The 21,837-nt window shown below is 47.9% G+C and overlaps 1 protein-coding gene across 1 annotated transcript; it reads left to right on the forward strand.

The window, feature by feature from the left end:
- Nucleotides 1–11,962: 11,962 nt before the first annotated feature.
- AREG (amphiregulin) lies at nt 11,963–19,736 on the forward strand. The gene is made up of 6 exons (XM_062622002.1): nt 11,963–12,063; nt 12,192–12,374; nt 14,904–15,087; nt 15,538–15,696; nt 17,472–17,574; nt 18,494–19,736. The coding sequence occupies exons 1-5, from the start codon at nt 12,021–12,023 to the stop codon at nt 17,557–17,559; spliced, it is 657 nt and encodes a 218-aa protein (XP_062477986.1). The 5' UTR covers nt 11,963–12,020; the 3' UTR covers nt 17,560–17,574; nt 18,494–19,736.
- The last annotated feature ends 2,101 nt before the right edge of the window (nt 19,737–21,837 follow it).

The following is a 21,837-nucleotide window of genomic DNA, read 5'->3' on the forward strand; positions in this document are numbered from 1 at the left end:
ACATCAAAGATGAAGTGGAAATTAAGGCTTTCAACATTTCCTGAATGTAAAATTTGGAGCATTGCCAACCCCAATGTGATAAAAATAATGATGACATTCCAGATGTCCCTGGTTTTGAAGAGAATGGGAAGCTGCAAAGCCAGACTTCCCAAAGGGGCAGTCACATGTCTCTGGTTTGAAAAGAAAAGAGGATTTTGCTGGTAAATACCAGGAAACTGAGCCCTGCAGGAATGATTAATCCCCGTGAGGACAGCTCAAGAAACGGTGAGAACCTTCTAGAGATGCTGTGCACTTCAGCTCAGAACTGACCAAAGACCAGCATCAGCTGTCCAAGAGCAGTGTGGCCACACACAGTGTTTTGTGCACCTTGTCCCCTCGAAGCTGCAGTTACCCTGAGCCTCGGTGGGGGCTGGAAGTGATGCCAAATGATACGATGCATTTTCTTCACCCCGCTGTCATCCTTTCTGCAAATTCATCAACTTCAGAACAAGCTGCTCAAGCTCATGGTCTGAGAATGCAAGAGTCACCATGTCCTCACAGGCATTTGGCAGTGACCTTAGCCCTAATGCATTTAGCTCACCAGTGGACACCCATGATGGTGAGATCCCGGGACTTTTCACAGGGGCTTGTAGGGACAGGATAAGGGGGAATGGCTTTAAAGTCACAGAGGGGAGGTTGAGATTAGACATTAGGAAGGAGTTCTTCCCTGTGAGGGTGGTGAGGCCCCGGCACAGGTTGCCCAGAAAAGCTGTGGCTGCCCCATCCCTGGCAGTGTTCAAGGCCAGGTTGGACAGGGCTTGGAGCAACCTGGTCTAGTGGAAGGTGTCCCTGCCTGTGGCAGGGGGTTGGAACTGGATGAGCTTTAAGGTGCCTTCAAACCCAAACCGCCCTGTGATTCTATGCAGCTCTCTGCCACAGCGATGATTTGGCTGTTACGGGTGGCAAGGAAATGGCACATGTGCAGTTTGTGGCTCTTCCAGCATGGGGTGTGAGCCTGTATCAGAGAAAGCTGTCCCTCAGACTCCCATCTCCTGACCAGTGAAATGATGCTCTACCTGTCTCATGGTGATGCTTCAGGCAGGGGGCTGCCTTTCCCTCCCATGAAGGTCTGACTCCTGGGATCACCAGGAAGGGGCAGCCAGTTAGGCAGTGCCACGGAGCACAGGGGTGGCAAGATGGGTATGTGGTGCCTGGTGACTTGGTGACAGTCATAGTGTAGTAGTTGTGGTAGTTCAGGAGGGCCCTAAGTAGCCTTGGCTCCCCCCATTTCAGTTGTTTTTTGCTTACTGTCTTGCCTAATGTGTGATAACACCTACAAAGTGAATAATCTGGCATATGTAGGGGTGAAAAGAATTGAAATGTGCCTTTAAATGTTCTTTATTTGCCACCACTCTGCTAATGTGGGGTGAAAATGGCTTTCTGGCTGCAATGCTTATGACCTACATCATTCATGTTAAGACGATATGTCTTTAAATCCTAAAATAAGTGTAATCAAATGTCATTGAATTTTCTCTTTTTAATTTTTACATTGAAACACTTTAGTTCCAGCCAACTTGAGCAAGTTGGGAATAACTTTCTAGAATGAAGAATGAATGAGAGATTGTTTCTTATCAGCGATCCTGGTAAACCTTGATTAGAGGTTTCAGAAGCCATTGGGCAGTGGCAGAGGGGCGCAGAACCTTTTACCAAAAGTTTGTATGTTAAAGGATCCTTGTACTACAAGGATGCCAGAGAGGAACTTTCATCAGGGACTGCAGTGGTAGGACAAGGGTGATGGGTTTAAACTGGAAGAGGGAAAGCTCAGGTTAGACCTAAGGAAGAGGTTCTTTACTGTGAGGGTGGTGAGGGATTGGCACAGGTTGCCCAAAGAAGTGGTGAAAGCTTCATCCCTGGCAGTGTTCAAGGACAGGTTGGACAGAGCCTTGGGCAACATGGTCTAGTGTGAGGCATCCCTGTCTTTGACAGGAGGTGGAACTGGGTGATCTTAAGGTCCTTTCCAACTCAAAGCATTCTATGGTTCTATGTGAGCAGGACACCTGAATGAAACTTAAAGCAGAGGCTGGGTTTCGCTTCAGAAGGGCAGAGTGTGCCTCCATGCAGTCAGACCTGGGCGGACCCAAACACGCCAGGACGGTGTTGCAGCCTGCCAATGTGAACTGGTTGCTGTCCAAGGACTTCAAGAATAGGGGTTTTCCTGCATGAGGGCAAACCTCCCTGCAGAATGAAATGAGACTGTGCCTAGGAAACCTCCTTTAGTGCAATCTTTATACAAACAAAACCTTACTCGTGCAGTGTGTCCCCTGGGAAAGCACTGGCCTCATGCTCCAGGACCCACATGAGGGCAAGGGGCACGAGGTGTGTTGCCTGCACACTAACCAACGGACATGTGTGACATGCAAAGCTCAGTGACCTTACTTCAGCACACGCGAAGGAATTCCTTAACTTCCAGGACTGACTTATCACAGTAGCACCTTTTTATTTTGCCAAATATCCTGCTTATTTGTTTGCAGCCTGGCACAATTAAAGGCAGCTGACGTCAGGAGGGCATAGCACTTGTAGCTAAAAGCAGGCACTACCAGCAAACAATGGGATTTCCAAGGAAGCATAACAAACATGCCTGTGAAATAGTGTGTTCTGATGAACTTCTCTGCTTGCTCATGGCCTATGAAAAAAATTCAAATCCAGAGTGCTCTACGTAATCATTGGTGTGCATAGAAAGGCTTGCCTGGGCTTTGTCTTAAGGAAACAATCTCATTCTGGCAAAGGTGAGAGGAAAGGAGTTTCTAATTGCTGGAGGCTTCTCTTTGTGATTCATGGTTTCTTCACACACAAAATGACTTCAAATAGGTGAGGAAAATTCACCATCTGATGCACCACTGATGGGAAGGCACTAGGCAAGAACTCAGCTGTGGTAAGGCGGTACCAGATGCCTCTTCCTCATCCTGATGGAAGGGTGAATCAGAAGGAAAACCATTTGCATCAGGGGAAGTTCTCATGTCAGATGATGGGGCTTGAGCACCAGCAAGAGGAGAAATGGGCACGCAGTGACAAAGCAGCAGCCCCTCTCCCACACCATGAGCTGTATGTGTCTTTGTAAAGATGCTGGATAAAAAGTGTTCAGTTTGAATGGGAGATGGCTCTTCTTGGTCATGGGGATCTCTGTGGATTCCTAGAGGGGGTGGATCCAGGCAGCTCACAGCATTTTCCTGCTGAGATGAAATCCTTTCACACAGGAGAACATCCGCACTCTGTTCATCTGTATTTACCTGCTGAACTTGGGAACAGGGTTGAAAAAAAATATTGTGCAAGGAAGGTTTTAAAGTTAAAGGGTAAGAACTTTAGCTGCCCTTCCAGGAGAAAATTCCTAAACAACCCTAAAATGTTCTTTATTACTCTGCTATTCTTGACATGTTGGAAATAACACACGATCCATAAGGAAAACATCAAGATATTTCTGTCACATTCCCTGTGCTCATGGAAGGCTGCAATCTCCCAGTGTGCAGCACTATATAATTTCCTTACATGCTCTGTGCTTTTCAATGAGCTGTGGTGCACATCTCTAAGGTGACTTCATACCCAAACCACTAAGGTGAGGAAAGGGATACAGAACAAACTCAGTCAAACTACCCAATGTTGGCAGCTTCTGTTGTGCCAATGTGCTTCAGGTCAGTCAATGTGCTTCATGGCTGAGATCCTCTTAGGAGATCCTTAAAGGCAACCTACATTGTTCCTGCTCCGTCTGTACAAGACCCACTCAAGGATGTTTGTCTTGCCTTGTGACTGTAAAAGATTGTTCCTCCACTGTTAAAACTAGTTGTTGTATTTGCCCTGACCGCAGTACACAGTGCTCCTTAAAAAAGAAGTCAGAATGTGATAATGTGCCTACAGAAGGGCACTTACTTGCAGTAAGCAAAAGGTGATTGTCCAGAAGTTGCATGGATTGAAGAAAGCAGAAGATTGACTTTGGCTTCTTCAGGAACCTGCTTAGTAAGGTTCCATGGGATATAGCCCTAGAGGGCAGGAGGGCCCAAGACTGTTGGTTGATAGTCAAGGATCACCTGCTACAAGCCCAGGAGTGTTGCATCCCAACCAGAAGGAAGTGCAGCAGGAGGGCCAGGAGACCTGCTTGGATGGATAAGGAGCTGCTGAGGAAAATTAGAAGGAAAAAAGAGGCTTATAAAAGGTGGAAGCAAAGACAGGCGGGCTAGGAAGAATACAGGGATGTTGTCCAGGAAGCTAGGGACCAGGTTAGGAAAGCTAAGGCCCAGTTAGAATTACGCTTGGCTAGAGATGTTAAGGATAACAGGAAGGGATTCTACAGGTACGTAGCAAATAAAAGACAGACTAGGGACAACATAGGCCCCCTCCGGAAGCTATCAGGAGAACTGGCGACACAGGATTTGGGGAAGGCTGAGGTTCTTAATGACTTCTTTGCCTCAGTCTCCACTGGCAAAGGCTCTGACCAAACCACCCGAGTCTTGGAAGGCAGACACAGGGACTGTGAGAATGAAGACCTCGGGCCCACTGTAGGAGAGGATCTGGTTCGAGACCATCTTAAGAACCTGAACACGCACAAGTCCATGGGACCTGATGAGATCCATCTGCGGGCCCTGAAGGAGCTGGCGAATGAAGTTGCTAAGCCACTGTCCTTCATACTTGAAAAATCATGGCAGTCATCTGACTGGAAAAAGGGAAATATAACCCCCATTTTCAGGAAGGGGAAAATGGATGACCCAGGGAACTACAGACCAGTCAGTCTCACCTCTGTGCCTGGCAAAATCTTGGAGCAGATTCTCCTGGAAGGCATGCTAAGGCACATGAAAAACAACAAGGTGCTTGGTGACAGCCAGCATGGCTTCACTAAGGGGAAATCCTGCCTGACCAATCTGGTGGCCTTCTATGATGGGGCTACGGAACTGATGGACAGGGGTAGAGCAGTTGATGTCATCTACCTGGATTTGTGTAAAGCATTCGACACTGTCCCACACGACATCCTTGTCTCTAAATTGGAGAGACATCAATTTGATGGATGGACCACTCGGTGGATAAAGAACTGGCTGGATGGCCGCACACAAAGAGTTGTGGTCAATGGCTCAATGTCCGGCTGGAGACCAGTAACGAGTGGTGTCCCTCAGGGATCGGTGTTGGGACCGGTCTTGTTCAACATCTTTGTCGCTGACATGGACAGTGGGATTGAGTGCGCCCTCAGCAAGTTTGCCGATGACACCAAGCTGTGTGGTTCGGTTGGTACACTGGAAGGAAGGAATGCCATCCAGAGGGACTTTGACACACTTGTGAGGTGGGCTGATGCCAACCTTATGAAGTTCAACCAAGCCAAGTGCAAGGTCCTACACCAAGGTCGGAGCAATCCCAGGCACAGCTACAGGCTGGGCAGAGAAGAGATTCAGAGCAGCCCTGCGGAGAAGGACTTGGGGGTGTTGGTTGATGAGAAAATGAAGATGAGCCGGCTTCAGTGTGCGCTCACAGCCCAGAAAGCCAACCGTATCCTGGGCTGCATCAAAAGGAGTATGACCAGCAGGTAGAAGGAGGTGATCCTGCCCCTCTACTCTGCTCTTGTGAGACCTCACTTGGAGTATTGTGTGCAGTTCTGGTGTCCTCAACATAAAAAGGACATGGAACTGTTGGAACAAGTCCAAAGGAGGGCCACGAGGATGATCAGGGGACTGGAGCACTTCCCGTATGAAGACAGGCTGAGGAATTTGGGGCTGTTAAGCCTGGAGAAGAGAAGGTTGCGTGGAGACCTCAGAGCAGCTTTCCAGTATCTGAAGGGGGCCTACAGGGATGCTGGGGAGGGACTCTTCACTAGGGACTGTAGTGACAGGACAAGGGGTAACGGGTTAAAACTTAAACAGGGGAAGTTTAGATTGGATCTAAGGAAGAAGTTCTTTACTGTAAGGGTGGTGAGGCACTGGAATGGGCTGCCCAGGGAAGTTGTGAATGCTCCATCCCTGGCAGTGTTCAGGGCCAGGTTGGACAGAGCCTTGGGTGACATGGTTTAGCGTGAGGTGTCCCTGCCCATGGCAGGGGGGTTGGAACTGGATGATCTTAAGGTCCTTTCCAACCGTAATTATTCTATGATTCTGTGATTCCTAGATAACGTTCCAGGAGTTAGAGGTAACCATGCTTTAGCTTTTAAAACCACCATGCAGTGGCATTTTGGTTTGTGGAGGATTTTTCAGTATGAAGAGTTCTGCTCTGGCTCTTTTCCAGCTCAATTTCTAAGACAATAGAGGGGTAAAAGCCTATATTTTCCCAAGTATAGGCATCATTTTTCTAACAGCCACACTGTGCACATAAATGACATTCACAAAGTTGAGTGTGTTCTGTGATTGAGCTTGGGAGCACCAAAACTTAACAGCAGTCATGCAGCTTTTGCTACCCTGGACACAGCTCCACATTTAAACAGTTTCTTCTCTTTTCAGAATGAGTATTTCTGGAGCACTTGGAGGATGATCGAGTAGCTGCACACACCTTTGGGAAGTAATGAGTTACTGTTCTCCTCTGCGCTGCAATCCTGGAAATGTGATAAAGGAACTGTTCTGATGATTTTGCCTATCTACCAATGATGTGGTACACTGAATAGATAAAATAATGTGCAGTGCAGGTGGAACACTATCATATTGTCTAGTGGAAAGTGTTCCTGCTCATGGCAGGGAGTTGGAACTGGGTGAGCTTTAATGTCCCTTCCAACCCAAAACATTCTGTGATTCTATATTGAAGGTAAAGAAGGTAAAGGGCCCAGAGAAGCTGTGGCTGCCACATCCCTGTCAGTGTTCAAGGCCAGTCTGGATGAGGCTTGGAGCAACACTGTCTAATGGAAGGTGTCCCTGCTTGTGGCAGCGGGCTGGAACTGGGTGAGCTTTAAGGTCCCTTCCAACCCAAACCATCCTGTGATTCTACATTGAAGGTAGAGGGCCACAGTACTGTTGCTGGATGTATCAGTGGCACTGACTACAACAGCTGAGCTTTGGCCTCAGTTTCGTTAGGGATTCCTAAGGCACTTACCCCTTCCTGCCTTATGGGACCAGGCAAGCATTGTCTGAAGAAACAGAAACAAGGGCAGGAATTCCCACTGCTCTCCAGCATGGCAGGATGTAGTAGTGGAGAAGGAGATTGTTAGCTAAGGGACAGTTCCCCATTCTAGTGTAAATCCAGCATTGTTTCACTGCTCTTGTCTACAGGCTCTTGCGATGGCTTCTGGGGTCAGGATCTGCCCCTGAGCACTTGCAAATTGAGCCATTGCACGAAGGAGTGAGTGAGAGCTGGAGGATGTGTTTGGTCAAAAGAGAGCTGCTCAGTGCATGCTGTGGGGGAAACAGGAATTAAAGCCCAGGGCAGCCTGTTAACAGTAGATAGCTTCTCAAAAAAAACTCCTAGCACATGGGACGACTGCTACCCTGGACAGGCTTGCAACACATCCCCACCATCAAAGCAAAAGTGAGCCTGGTATGTCCTGCTCAGCTGTACCTAGTGCCAAGGAGCAGGCAACAGCAGGAACATCAGCCCTTGTTCCCCATTGCCTGGCATCGAAAACCTGTGGAAAGCAAGTGTAAAATCCCACTGCTGCCATGTGGTAGCACTAAACTCCTTAGCACCACTGCATGTTTTAGCAGATTCAGCAGGGATGCTCACTGTTGCTGGAGTTTATTCTGGCTTATGCTAGATTTTCGGGGGGGGGTGGTGGTGGGGTGTAGGGTGGTGGTGGTGTCTATTTTTCATTTGTATTGGAATAAATGAGAGAAAAATCTAGATCTTGTCATCATAGGGGGCAGCAGATTCTGTCCTTTTGATTTTCTCTTTAGACATGCTCTGAAAGATGTTGCTGAGAGCTTTCCAGTAGGGATGCACAGCCTTCTGAATACCTGTGTACCTCGGAGGCCAGCAAAATCTGTGCAGATTTCCAGAAAGACACCATCCAGACCCTTCCCCTTCTCCTTGAGACCCCAGCCACGCATCTACATCCTCTTTATTACAGCAATCTCGATTTACATCAGCAGGGCCCAGAGTCACACATGTCTTGCTTCAAAGCTGCCTCCCTGCCTGTAAATTTGCTGCTGACAGTAGAAGATCCTGGTGTCTGTAGATCACAAGTGAAGTGAAAGTCTGGTGAGCTCCCAGCCAGACATCACTCTGGTTTGAGTCACTGCCCTCTTCTCAGCTGGATGGATGAGAAAGTATAACTCGTGTTCAAACACCCAGGTCAGCTGCATCCGCCCTGGCAAAACAAACAGTTGATGTCAGTGAAGAAAATGAATGGGCAGGTATTTCAGATGCTTCCTTTCTCTTCACGCATTTCTCAAGGGGGTTATCAAAAGTAAAGAGAGTGAATAACAAGATAGCATTTGGCACTCGGACTCTTGTAGAAGGCACGATGCCCAAGCATGCTCTGCCATGGTTAGGCAGCTGTCAGCATGGATGTCACTTCACTCTTGTGAGTCCCTGCCCACTGCCAGGAAGAAACAGGCTGAGTGCTGGCCACCTCATCCACGTGACAGCTGGCTTTCACCCTGGACCCCCAGGGTCAGAGCAGAAGGAAAAAAATTCAAATCCTCTGCCAATGCAGGGGCTCCTGGCACAATCCAGACCTGACAATGAGCAGTTTCACATTCTGGGCACACCTTTCCTATTTAGTTATCTTCAGGTGACAGGGCACAGGCAGTGAGGGGGACAGAAGGTCCCAGGAGCTGCCAAGAGATAGGAGAAAGTGTATTAATGTCAAGTAAGAAAAGCTTGCTGGGATTCACCAGTGGGAGATGCTGAAGAGCTGCCTTAGGACATCAGGTCCTTCCCAGGGTGGCCATGTGGCCTCAGGGCTGCAGCAGCCAGGTGATGGGCTTCTTCACAGCAGGAAACACAGCCGCAGTTGTCATCCCTGGGGTGTTTTCTGGAAGTCAGCTTGGGAGAAGAGAGGCAGACCAATAGAGAGAAACCTCCTCTCTGAAATGAATGACATTCTACAGACACGGACAGAGACCAGAGGGGAAGAAGTTGGCACCAATGCTACCTGTGCTGGGTGTCGGGTGCTCTTGGAGCCAGGCTACACTGAAGGCTTTCAGGGCTAGCAAAAAGACGGTCAAGGCACAGGATTAGCTCCTGAGGTGTTCATTTCTACCAGCAAGAACAGGGCAGTGTACCACCAGCTCATCTCTTCCCACTGCACCATTGGCCCATGGAAAAAAAGGTCTGGCTCCGGGCAGACACTCAAGAAAGACTCTGTCTTTGCTCCTGCATGCAGCTCCCTGCACAGTCCCTAAGGTGCACCCTAAGGGGCTCGCCAGCCTTTGGGGAAGCTCCCTGTCTCTGGGAGCCACACGATGGAACAGCCAGAGCAGCAGCCTGCTGGAAAACCCCAGAAGTGGTGGCTCAGTAGGTGGCACTCTGCATCCACAGGGAGCCAATACCTTCCCCAAGGTGAGCCTTGCCCTTGCCGGCCCAGCAAGCTGCCCCACCGGCCCCAGTGAGTCCTGCAGCCCTCCTGGGGGCAGAGTCCAGGTGTACTTCCAGACCTGGAAGAAGGCCATGGCTCAGCTTAGTGCCCCCTCCCAGGAGCATGCAGCAGAGCTGGGACTTGCAGTGGGATCCCGCCCTGAATATCCCAAAACATGTGGCCTTGAGAGGGTGTCCTCTCAGAGAAGCAGACAAGGAGAGCTTTGTCTGGATGGCACCATTTGGAAAGAGATCCCCTGATGTCCCTCTCGAATCTCTCTGCGCACAACTGCTGGCCACCACCACCTTGCTGCATCTTCTGCATGTTGAGGAGCAGTGCTGGTTGATGCCAGGCTGCCCCTTCTTCAAGGAAGCAGGAGCAGCATGACAAAGTTGACGAGATGCACAACAAATATGAAGCATGGAGTCAAATACCTCTGTGCTGCCGCAGAGCAGTGGGACAGGAGCCATCAGCTGGAGACTGGAGGAGAGAGGGAATGTGGTGAGTCAGGTGCTGGATACACTGTGTTTGGTCTCCAAACAGCGCAGGTAACATGGGCAATTGCACTCCGGTCATTCAACCTTTCCCCTGCTAAGCTTCTCCTTCCAGTCGCTTAGCACTTTGCCAAGCAGGGCTGGAACTGTCAGTGTGCAGTATACTTCTTGGATCAGGCTTAAAACCCATCATTTAAAATGGGAGAAATACTTCATTTTAACAGCGGAAAAATAAAATCAGGAAGGAGGTGACAGTGCCTGGCTGAGGAAACAGATGGGGGGAATGAAAGTTCCCATGTTACAATCCTCCTTTTGGCTGTTCTCACACAACCAACCCCACATGGCAGTAGAAGAGACCCCAGAGTCTCTGCCCTTGGAGACACTCTACCTACCCACAATCAGTCTCTGCTAAAGACAGGCCTAGGGACTTATGGAGATCTCATGGGAAAGGAACACTGGTCTGAGGGAGAAGGAAGGATCATGTGGAATCCTGAGCTGTCCCCAAATGATGACCAAGCTGTAGACAGGAGCTGCTCAGCACCTGCAGCTGGACTGAGGAGAATTTGTCTTCTCTCTGTTGTAGACACTACGAGGAAAGGGGTGGGAAATGAAGGGAAACACAGCGTTAAAAAAAAACAAAACGACAGTAAATGACAACCAGTTTTAATAGCAGTCCGCACAAAGGGGCTGACAGGGGTTGAGGGGCTCTCTGCCAGGATAATGCCCCAGCTATTCATTCAGCAATTTCTTTTCAGAGCCCTTGGAGACCACTTCTTGGGCATGGTGTGACCCGGCAAAGACGACACCAGGAGCCGTGTCCTTTGGCATGTGTGGAAGAGTCAAGAAGGTTTAACGACAGAACAGCTTGGGCTTTCCTACAACCCACTGCCCCAGTGTTTCCCCCCTTAAAGCAGGTCTACGCCATGCTTTCCTGCACAAAGCCCAGGAGAGGCACCTGTGGTCAGGCACCCTTTGCACTGCTGCTGCAGCAACAGTGAGCCCAAGCGCCCCAGGGAGCAGGTTGAAAGGGATGATCCTGCCCCTCTGCTCTGCTCTTGTGAGACCCCATTTGGAGCACTGTGTGCAGTTCTGGTGTCAACATAAGAGGGACATGGAACTGTTGGAGCAAGTCCACAGGAGGCCACGAGGATGATCAGGGGCTGGAGCACCTCCTGTATAAAGGCAGGCTGAGAAAGTCGGGGCTGTTCAGCCTGGAGAAGAGAAGCTGCGTGGAGACCTCATAGCAGCCTTCCAGTATCTGAAGGGGGCCTGCAAGGATGCCAGAGAGGGACTTTTCATCAGGGTCTGGAGCAACAGGACAAGGGGTAATGGGTTTAAACAGAGGAAGTTCAGGTTAGATCTAAGGAAGAATTTCTTTACTGTGAGGGTGGTGAGGCACTGGAATGGATTGCCCAGAGAAGTGGTGAATGCTCCATCCCTGGCAGTGTTCAAGGCCGGGTTGGACAGAGTCTTGGACAACATGGGTCTAGTGTGAGGCATCCCTGCGCATGGCAGGGGGTTGGAACTGAATTATCTTAAGGTCCTTTACAACCCAAACCAGTCTGTGATTCCGTGATTTCCCCCACCCAGCCGCCTGCCCACCCTTGTCTCCACTTGTTGCTCAGCTGTTACTCATGTGCCTCTCAAGCAAAGCCAGATACCAAGACCCATCACCGGATTTATTTCTGGGAACAATCTCTGCCCTTTCTCTCCCGTTCCTCCCGGATGAGCGGCGCACAGCAAAGAGCAACTCGACGACCTGGGTGTGCCAGGAGCTCTCCCCGCCATGACGGGACGGAACACAATGGGATGTGACGGGACAAACCATATCCCGCCGCGCTGCGAACGGCGCCAGGTGCGCATGCACCACCCTCACCTACCACTCCGCCCCGCCCCGCCCCTGCTTACGTCTCTCCACGTCCCGGCGCGCGAGCGGCGGCCGCCTATAAAGCGGGCGGCGGCGGCGGGTGGCTCCTTATGGAGCGCTGTGCGCTGCTGTTGCCATTGAGCGGTCGGCCGCGACACCACCCGCCGCGACACCACCCGCCTCTCCGCCGCCGCCCGCCTGGGAGTCGCCGATGCGTGCAGTGGCGCTGATCGTCGCGCTGGCCGTGCTGGCAGGTGCATGATGGGAGGGAGGGGAGCGCTGAGGGGTCGCGCGGCGGTTGGGGACATTGAAGGTGGGATGAAGGAAGAGGTGTCGCCTGCCGCCTTGCACCCCTGCCCACGGCTCTGTTTTCCCCTCACAGCCTGCCGGCCTGTCGCTGCATCCTCGCCCAACGCCACCGACCCGGAGCGGCTCGGGGGTCCTGGACAGAGGGAGCCCGAAACCCGCGAGGGTGAGGCCATGTCTGGTCCCGACTATGAGGAGGATGAGGAGTATGAAGAGGCGCTGCCCGTTCATCAGTACATTGTGGACGACTTGATCCGAGGTGAGGGGGACGCGGCCAGGGGCGAGGTGGGCTCGGCAGCGCCGGGCCGAGCCCACCTGTGACCGCCGGCTTTTTTCTGTCTTACCTGTCTTGTGAGGCTGCTGCTGCTGCTCTTAGCTTGTAGAGTACGGAGCAAAAGCGTGCTTCTGCTTGGAATTTGCATTCAGAATAGGCTGTCAGGGATGAAGGCGTGCCACAAGGGTGTGCGAAAGCTGCAGGTTAGCCGATTGCCAGCTGTGCTGCTGCTCTCTTGATAAACCTGGCAAGAGGGCTGAGATGGGGTAGCTACCACCTCCTTAGCATGGAAGCATCAGTTCGGTTTATAAATGCTGTTTAGCCTTAAAAGTGAAATTTGTATCAGACTGTCTCTCTAGGTCTAAGGATATTTTTGTGTGTGTGTGTTGTCTCACGATAGAGTTGACTAAAATTTCCTGGGAAGCAAACACTTAAACCTCTTAAGTGGCTGTAGGAAAGCTTGTTAAGCGCCTTTCAGGCAATACTTCATTGTTAATAGCTATTGTGTGAATTTATTGGGATTTTTCCACTTATTAAGCTCTGAGGAGATCTTAATAACCTGCCTGACTATGGGGATGAGAGAATTTTTTTTTGTTGTTGTTCTGGCTGAACTGTGATTGTAATACAAGCTGGGTGCTTACAACTGATTTGAACCTCAGTAGGGGTTAGTAGGCAGGTGCTTTTGCTTTCTAGGGTGGACCTGGCTAAAATGTTGCCATTGGAAGCACCCTGAGACTAGGTGAAGGGAGTCCATGCTCCAGGTGCTCAGTCTAGTGACTTAGTGGATCCTTGCTGAAGCTTAATGAGTTGATCACCTCCAGGGTAAACAGGAATGTCAGAGCTATTGAGCAGTTTGGGTTGTAAAACTACTGGCTTGGTGACTTAAGCATTGTATAACTGCCCAGAAACTAGACTTGTTACCAAAGGTGGTTGGTCTGTAGACCAGCTCTTCTACTTGGCATGAGGTTTATCTGTGGAGCCTTCCAGCTGTTATGATTCAACTGTGGGTGGCTTTCCTGCCTGTCCAGCTTGCAGACAGGGACATGGAGATCAAACTGACAAGCTGAGCCTTGAAGAGGAAAGAATGGAAGCAGCCTCAATTATTGGAGTGGGAGCCTAAATATCAAGTTGAACTGGACAGAACAGGGGCCTCAGCAGTCAGGAGTAAGCTCACACTTCTGGGACAGGAAACCTTACTACAGGAACAGTGTCCTTGTTTACATATTAATATAACTTATACCATTTGAATCAGACTTCTGGTTGCTGAAGGCATTTTTGCTTTTAAGTAACTTCAAGCCAGGCTTGTTCATCTAGAAGTTAAAATGATCAGATGTCTAGACAACAGTGAGCTACACCTCATTTCTTTGTGCAGGCTCTCTTCACTAGAAATACAGGGTTATGAACTAGTTGGATCCAGTTATATCCTATTGTGGTGATTGCCTGTATATGTAGTATATATACAGTATGCCCGTATATTTTTGTACTACAAAAAATTGTGTGCTTGCAGAGCACGGTAGAGCAAATTAAGGGTTATAAATGGTTCTTAAGACCTATTCAGTCTTACCTGGTTAACTGTTACTCCTCAATAGCATAGTGTTGCTTTATGGCTATCAGTGAAGGGATTGTTTCTCCAGAGAACCAGTGTTTTACCACCTTGCTCTGAGACAATGCTGTTGAGCTTTGACTGCTACATGGAGTAGCTATGCCTCTTAGTCAGTGTCTGGCTTTAGCCTGTTCTCTCCAGCAAAAGGAAAATGATTGCTCTTGCTTAAATCCAAAAGCTACCAAGTCACCCGCATTTTGAAACCACACTCTCATAGAGGTTTGTCTTAATTGAGATAATGAGGGGCAACAGTAAGCGGGAGAACAAATAGCCTGACTCTTGTGGACTATCCTGCCTTCACTCCTTCAGTGTATGCTGTATCTCTCAAAGCAGGAGAACTGGAAATGAGCTGTCTTCTGCTGAAGACAGCACTGCAGGTTATTTGGGAGAAACAAGTATGCCAACTGGGATAGCAAGCTGTCTTGCCTCTGCGAATGCCCAGGATGATATAGTAATTTATAACTCCTTTCATCACTGATGCAAATGGAGGGTTTAGAGCGGTGGAGGCTGTTAACCTTGTATCTGGGTTGATGCGAAACTAGTGGATGACTTGGCTCAGTGTGAACTTCGTGTTCTTTACAAGCCTTTGCTTGAACCTGTACAATTTCAGTCAAGTATTTTATGCCTTCAACTCTTCTGCTCTTCATCTTTGGTGGCTTTTGGCTGCTTTTGGTCTACATTGCACAGGACTTAAAGGTGGCAGTGTTGTGCTTCATGAGCTAAGTTAGCTGCTTTTCTCCTGGATGTGAAATGCCCTGCTGCACACTTGCCTGCATCCTGATGACCTGCATCCTGCTTCCTGATGACAGCTTCTCCTGCAGTGACCATCTCTCTACCCCCCACCAAATTCTGTAATTCACTTTTCACATAATCTAGCATTCCCAGACTGAGTGATGTTGTCCTTTTTTCAGTTGAAGCAGTGGTTAAGCCCAAGCCAACAAAGAGGGGTGGTGAGAAGAATGCTGGCAAATCAAGAAGGAAGAAAAACAGAGGGAAAAACAAGAAGAAAGGGACTCCTTGTGAAATGGAATACAAAAACTTTTGCATCCATGGTGAATGCATTTACCTAGAACATCTGCAGATGGTTACTTGCAAGTAAGTTACTTGTATCTTGTGAGTTAGGTGTGATTGGCATGAGCTCATAGCGTATGAGGGCTCAGAGGCAAAATCACTGTCAACTTGGCATGGATCCGTCTCCTGCCATATTTTGACTGAAAATCTTTCTGCCACGTAAATTAAATGATGATGGAATCTGAGATGCGTAACAAGCCACTGAACTCATCAGTTGGTCATAAACTCAAACTGAAAGAATGAAAAGGCGTGTCTTCCTGGAACATCACGCCCAGACTAATCTTGACTTGTTGAAATGCTGACAAACCTTGTGCTAGCCCAGTGACTGCATTTCATGAACACGCTCTGAAGCGAGCATCTTGAGATTCATGGGAAGCTCTGAAGATGGATAAGTCAGGTTTGAATGTGTGTGGGTGTCCTTGGCTCAAGGCAGCACTGGAGCTGATAAGAACTTGTATTAATGTTTGCTTGCAGGTGTCATCAGGATTTTTTTGGTGAGCGCTGTGGTGAACAGTTCATGAAGACTCAACGGAAGAATGATGTGGCAGACTACTCGAAGACTGTATTGGTAGTGGTAGCTGTCCTGCTCTCAAGCATCAGCTTCATTACTGTACTTATCATTGTGATAGTGCAGTAAGTATATATATATCTGTATACACACACTGTTTGGTATCTGCCTAGCTTAAGTATGAGCAGGATTTGTGTCCAATAGCCTTGAAATGCATATGGCTCATCTGAATTACCTGTGTGGAAAGCATCCAAAAGGGCTGAGTTCTTATCCTGACTTGGATGGGTATTGAGGGTAGAAGAAAGGTTTGAGAAGCTACTAAGTGAATGTGTTCACTTACTCTCTTGCTGTTGGCTGTGGGGCAGCTTGTGACCCTTGATTTTTTTTTTCAGACCAGAGCCTTTCTGCTCCTGATACAACTGGAATAGCTACAGTGGTGCAGAACATAAGCAGAAAGTGGAGGGGAGGAGTGTTTATGCTGACACAACAGCACCTTCCCTAATCCTTGTGGAGAAGCCTGCAAGACAGCAGTGCTTTCCCTAATCCTGGTGGAAAAGTGAGCAAGCAGTAGTGTAACAGCCTCATGTATGGCTGCTATTCAGCAGCTGGGTGCACATCTGGGGGAAGGAAATGGTGTTCCAACTGTCTGTTTCTTTACAGAGATTGCCAGGCTAAAATACTTAAACAGAGGGGAAGTGAGTGGGGAAACAAATGCTGATGGTCCCAAATACTGTACTGCTTGCTGTTAAGATGGAGGGAACAGCCATTTCAGCCTAAGCAACTGTTGACAGTTGTGTGGTGGTTAATGGGAATCTGGGGTCCTGTTGTGAATAAATTAAAAGGCTTCTCTGAGTGCATGTTTCAAGCCATACATTAAATTCTTCTTTGCACCTGCTAAAAAGCAGTACACAGCAGCTTGTGCCTGTCTGTGCCTTTGCTTCTTGCTGGTGTGTTCAGGAACTAGTGCTGAGGTTAGATAGCATAGGAAGCCTGACTCCAGTGTTTCCAGATGACTGGAGCAGTGCTCCAGTTCTAACACTGCAGCTCCACCATGGTAGAGTTTGAGTCACTGTAGGTGAAACTCGGCAGTTGAGCCTAATTTTAGATCTTGATGAAGTACATCAGCTGGATGAGGTATGTGCTGTGCCCTTTCTTTGCAGTTCAGCAAACAATGTGTGCATTTGTCATTTAGCTGTTGCTTTGTGTTTAGATCTGAACTTGAGGAATGCGGGGATGAGCACTTGTTCTCTGAATGCTGCCCCATTCCTTGCTGCTAGGAGAGATAGCCAGTGCTGTAAGAGCAAATCATCTTTGTTAGTTTCTGGAGTTCCATGGATTAGGATTGTATTTATTTTGTGCTCTGAACCCTCACAAGCCTGAGGTGTGCAGATCATTAATCTGTACTTTTGCCCAGAGAAGCTAGGTGGTCTATTTGGAGCAGTCACTACAAAAGACTGGAGAAACTAGGAGAAAATTACTAAGCAGCTGTACTTATGATGTGCTCAAGAGTCGCATCAAGGGAATAGGGACTTGAGAAATTTGAAATCCACAGTGCTCTGCTGTGGGGAGGAGGAAGGCAGTCTGGTCTCTGCAAGCATTTGCTAAAGCTACCAGGCAATCTGTCTCCCAGAAAGCCACCTGGTCCCTTGCTCCATTGCAGCAATAAACCCTCTTCATCTTGCTGCCTGATTGGGCTGAAGCTGAGAAGCTTTGGCTCTGTGCAGCAAAACTACCAGTGCTGAACTTGGGCTCCTTGATTTTATGGTCAGGTATTGCTTGATGATGGATGTTTAAAAACTGGCTTGCTTGGAGTTGCTTGAGGATCCAGAGGACATGAATGTAAATGGTGCAAGTGTATATCAGTGTTCAAAATGACCTCTAACATGCCACAATTCCACAGGGTCCGGAAAAAGTGTCCTCAGTATGAAGAGAAAGAAGAAAGAAAAAAACTTCGACAGGAAAACAGAAATGGTCACGTTGGTGTGTAAATGAGGAAAGAACAGGTATGAAAGCTGACTTGAAACACCTTTCTGTCCTTCCAAGCTTGGAGTTCCCTGTGTGAGCATTGCTTGCATGCTTGGCAAAGCTCCTGCTACCTTTTAATGCTTGAACTGCCTTGAAACATGTAGGTTACATGTGAATGACTGGCTCAATTTGCTGGTTTCCCAAAACCACCTGAGTTGTGCAAGTTCAACAGCTCTGTTAACTAACTGGCTGCTGTCTTAAAAAGTGAGGATAGGAAGCTGTACTGACATCAGTGGACTTGAAGAAGGAAAAAAAAACCCTAATATCTGAACAGACAGGCTTAGTGCAAGAAGCCATGGTAGACTGCCATCATAGAAGATAGTGCAGCAGCCAAGTGAATCATTCCCTCATGTAAGAGGAGTACTGAGCATTTTAACACCTTCTCTGCAAGGCATCAGGAGGTTTATGGAGCTTGGAGGCTACAGATCAAGACAAAGCTTCTAATTCTACAACCACCATAGATAGCCTCTCAGTCAAGTTTCATACTGTTTTTCAACTGAGTGCTAAAGCTCCTTGTCCCAGGTGGATCACTTCTGGGAGAGATCTGGTGGATTTCCATAAGCAAGCAAGTTGGTCTCCTCTGAGCAAAAATGTACCCAACAGCAGATTCCAGGACCCTTATTGAATAGGAGTTGTATTAGAAGTTGAAGGAGGAAGCTATAAAGAATAGCCCTGAGAAGTTCTGGCAGAGCTCAGAAGTTTTGCTTTGCTGCATGTCAGCTACAAACCTCAACCAGCTTTGTCCAGTGGCAGTTGGAGGATTTTGCTCAAAGTTTGCTTGAAGCTGAAGAGTGTCACATCTTAGCCTGCCTGCCTCAGATGTAGGTTTGACATGGTTCTAGCACAAAGTTCTCATGTTCTGGGTGGTGATTAACATGCCTGGTCTGCCCCTTACAGAACAGTTCTGATGTGGCCACTGCAAAGCTGCAGGGTACCTCTGGCTACCTGACACATCCCCCTGGACACTGTGGGCTGGAGCTGTTGCCACTAAGCCCTGATTCATCCAGACAGAGGCTGCTGCAAGAAGATCTCAACATGCCACTTGCTGGTGATTCGCTTATTGGGGAGGACAGTTACTGCTACGTCTAGTCACAATTATGTGGAAGGAGCTGCCACTACGTGGTAGAGGACCTGCTGGAGACTACTGCTGCTGAGCCCCGTCATTGGTGCTGGAGCTCTGGTCTCTGCTGTTATATGGATGGACTTTCTTCTGTTAGCAAGTCTCCTTTGGCAGCCCTAAATCAAAGGGAGAGAGCTCATTGTGGCCTTCAGGAATGGATGGAGGGGGGGGGGAAATTCCCTTCCCTCTCTCAAAGTGGAAAAGAGAAGAGCTCTGGATAGCTTCTCTCCCTAGACCTCAGCAAATTAAAAACATAATTCTGCTGTCACTGTGCTCCCTGTTGATACTGGCTTCAAAGAACTTCATCTCTAGTTCTGACTTGCAGGGTGTTGGTGACAGATCTGTGTCAGCCACGCCTGGGTTGCGTTACTGTATGTGTAGAAAGTAATCCCTCTGAACTCGGTAGGACTTGTTGTGTGAGTGGAGCTATCCATTTTTGTGTGTGCTAACCCGAGTTAAAATTAGTCTACTTGGGATGCTGAGACCGTGGATGCAATGTCCAAAGCTCTGTATCTTAAGGAAAAGGTCCCTGCTCCAACAAGTTAAACCTGGACCCATCAGTTATAAACAGAAAGCTACTTATGTTACCCAGACACTTGCTGCCGCTTTAAGCAGCACTTAGTGTAAAATGCTTCCCGTCAGACCCAGTCTGTTGAACTTGGCCAAGAACCTGTTTCTTTGAAGAATAAAATTCATGCACTGATACTCTGCAGGCAGTGGTCTCCTGTGCTCTACCTTCTGGTGCACAGAACTTGACTTACCTCAGACTTTTCTACCCAAGTGTCCTTGGTTTCTTGAACTGTCCATGCCGTCTTGAGCACAGAGTATTATTTGAGTTCAGTTTCTTCTTGGAAGAGTCAATATGTTCTGTATAAACAGAGCAGAATTCTGGTAGCAGAGAAATGCCATTAATTGTCAAGTTATAGCTGTAAATGTGTAAATATTTATTACTGTATTTAATATTTAATGTTTCCACATCAAACTTATTTATTTTATAATTAAACTTTTTACATAATCTAATCATGGTGAGATTTTAAATTTTTTTGCCTGCTCTTGGGGGTGTATGGTAAATGGTACTTGAAATTAGAGCTTGGCTTCTCCTCAAAGCAGGAATTCCCATGTCTAAGAGCAGAAAGTATGGTTGTGAAGAGCTATGACCATGTCTGGAAGATGAGCTTGGTGCTCTCACAGGAGTGTAAGTTGTTTGTAAACATAATGTGCAAATGTGACTGCCTGTTTTGGTAGGAAGTCCATTTAATCCTACTACAAAGGAATCTTTAACTCTTTCTGGATTAGGGAGGACCTAAATCATCCATCTCAGTGGAAGCAAAGTCTGAAGCTTGAGTCAAGGAGTATCCCTTTGCTCTGGGCTCAAGGGCTGGGAATGTTGGAGAGGGGGAGAGCCTTTCATCTCTGTGTGGTCAGAGGGAGTTTGAACAGTGGCTTGGGACTCAGTCTTAAATAAATGAGGAAAAGCAGAATGGCCTCAGGCCAGTGACTCCATGAACAGAAAGGGAGCTTTGGCCTCTGCAGTCTACCTTGAATTTCTGTTCCTCTCCAGATAGTTTTTAGTCCAACTATGTGATGTTCCCTCTAAGCACTTCTGCACTGAGTTGCGGTCTTAAATTCAGAGTTGCCTCAAAAAATGAGTATCAAGGGGGTGAGTTTAGTTTTAAAGCTGCAGGAGAACCTTCTTTTGAGGTCATTTTCTCAAAAGCATTCTCAAGATGTGTTGCTGGCTGTGGCTTAGCTTGAAGCAAAGAATAAGACTGAAGAACCAGCCAATTTGAATTGGGATCCAAATTGTGTACCCACAGCAAGAGTAGTCCAGAGTCCTGTCTGCAGTAACATTTGCCTTAGCCTCTGAAGTTACCGGGTATTTCTTGGGCTCTGAGAGCAGCCTGTATGGCTTATAGCTGAGGTATGTATTGCAACATCTCTTGGGAAGACTGCAAGACTTCATTCCAGAGAGCTTGCTTCATTACCAAAGTAAACAGCACTGCTCCAAGTGACTTTTCCACATTTGCTAGTTAGGGTTCTGGCAAGAAAAGCTGTTTCTGTTGGTCATGCCAGGCTTTTTGCTTTGGAGTAAACAGGCTCAATCTCAGTGGTAACTGTGCCATAGCCTAGTGAGAGCAAGGTTAGATTACAACTCCCAGTTGAAAGCCAAGTGGCTTTTCTTCCAGAAACTCTTCTTCCAGAAGCTCTTCTATCTCTCCTCTTCTTCCTGAAGTCAATAGCAGTTTTTCTACTTGAAAGGCTAAACAAATGCCAGCATAGAAAACAGCAGTTTTCTGTTTTGTAAGCCTAATGGAGTGAAGCTACTAGAGTAGCTTATAAGTTCTTTCTGTTGTATTTTGCATTCTGGTTATGAACTGGGGTGGAGGCAGTTAGTTGCTGGGGAGACCCAAGTGAACTATTTCTTGGAGGGCTTGAACTTAAATTCCTATCAATAATTGGGAAAGAAAATCATTGTGGGGTTTCCTTAGCTGGAAGCTTGGAAGCACTGGAGGGTGGTCTTCACAGAAGGTTTGCTCCTCTCTAAGGATTTAGCTTAAAGCTAGGTTGCCTGAGAAGTGGGCAGCCAGCAGCTCCCTCTTAGAGATGCTGTTTGTTATGGGTCAGTGCCATCCAGCATGGCTGCAGTGCTTGTTAGCAGAGCTGTTCAGTGCCCGGGAAATGGCTGCTGCCCTGTGCTAGACAGGGAGCTTCCCCTGCTCATTGTGATACCTTTCTGAGCACTGCAAAAGGTTTTCTGGGTTTGCTGAAGGAATTTGTTTTTGAGGAATGCAGTACAGGAAATTGAGGGCAGATCTCTCTGACCAGGAATGATGTATGGAATTCAGAACTGATGTACAGCTTTGCATTAAAAAAAAATAATAAAATACTCCCTTAATTGAGTTTTTAATCAGTTATAACTTCTAGCGAGCAGTAAGGCTTTATTCTACTTGAGCTATGGCCTTGGCAAATAGCTTACTGCCAGCTTCCTGATGTAGATGCGATGCACAAGCACCATTGAGACCTACAGTGTCCAGTGAGTTGGCTGCTTGAACAGCGCAACTGATGGGTGGAACTGTATGTTTGCAAGTCTCTTGCTGTCCAAGGACGCTACACTTGTGTG

The sequence above is a fragment of the Pezoporus occidentalis genome, unplaced genomic scaffold (genome assembly GCF_034315485.1).
Source record: "Pezoporus occidentalis ecotype Australia unplaced genomic scaffold, CSIRO_AGI_Poc_V1 ctg238, whole genome shotgun sequence".
NCBI classification, from domain to species: Eukaryota; Metazoa; Chordata; class Aves; order Psittaciformes; family Psittacidae; genus Pezoporus; species Pezoporus occidentalis.

Coding starts and splice junctions, on each gene's coding strand:
- AREG (XM_062622002.1), top strand. CDS start 12,021: ATGCGTGCAGTGGCGCTGATCGTCGCGCTGGCCGTGCTGGCAG. Junction 12,064..12,191: donor CGCGCTGGCCGTGCTGGCAG/GTGCATGATGGG, acceptor TTCCCCTCACAG/CCTGCCGGCCTGTCGCTGCA. Junction 15,088..15,537: donor CTGCAGATGGTTACTTGCAA/GTAAGTTACTTG, acceptor GTTTGCTTGCAG/GTGTCATCAGGATTTTTTTG.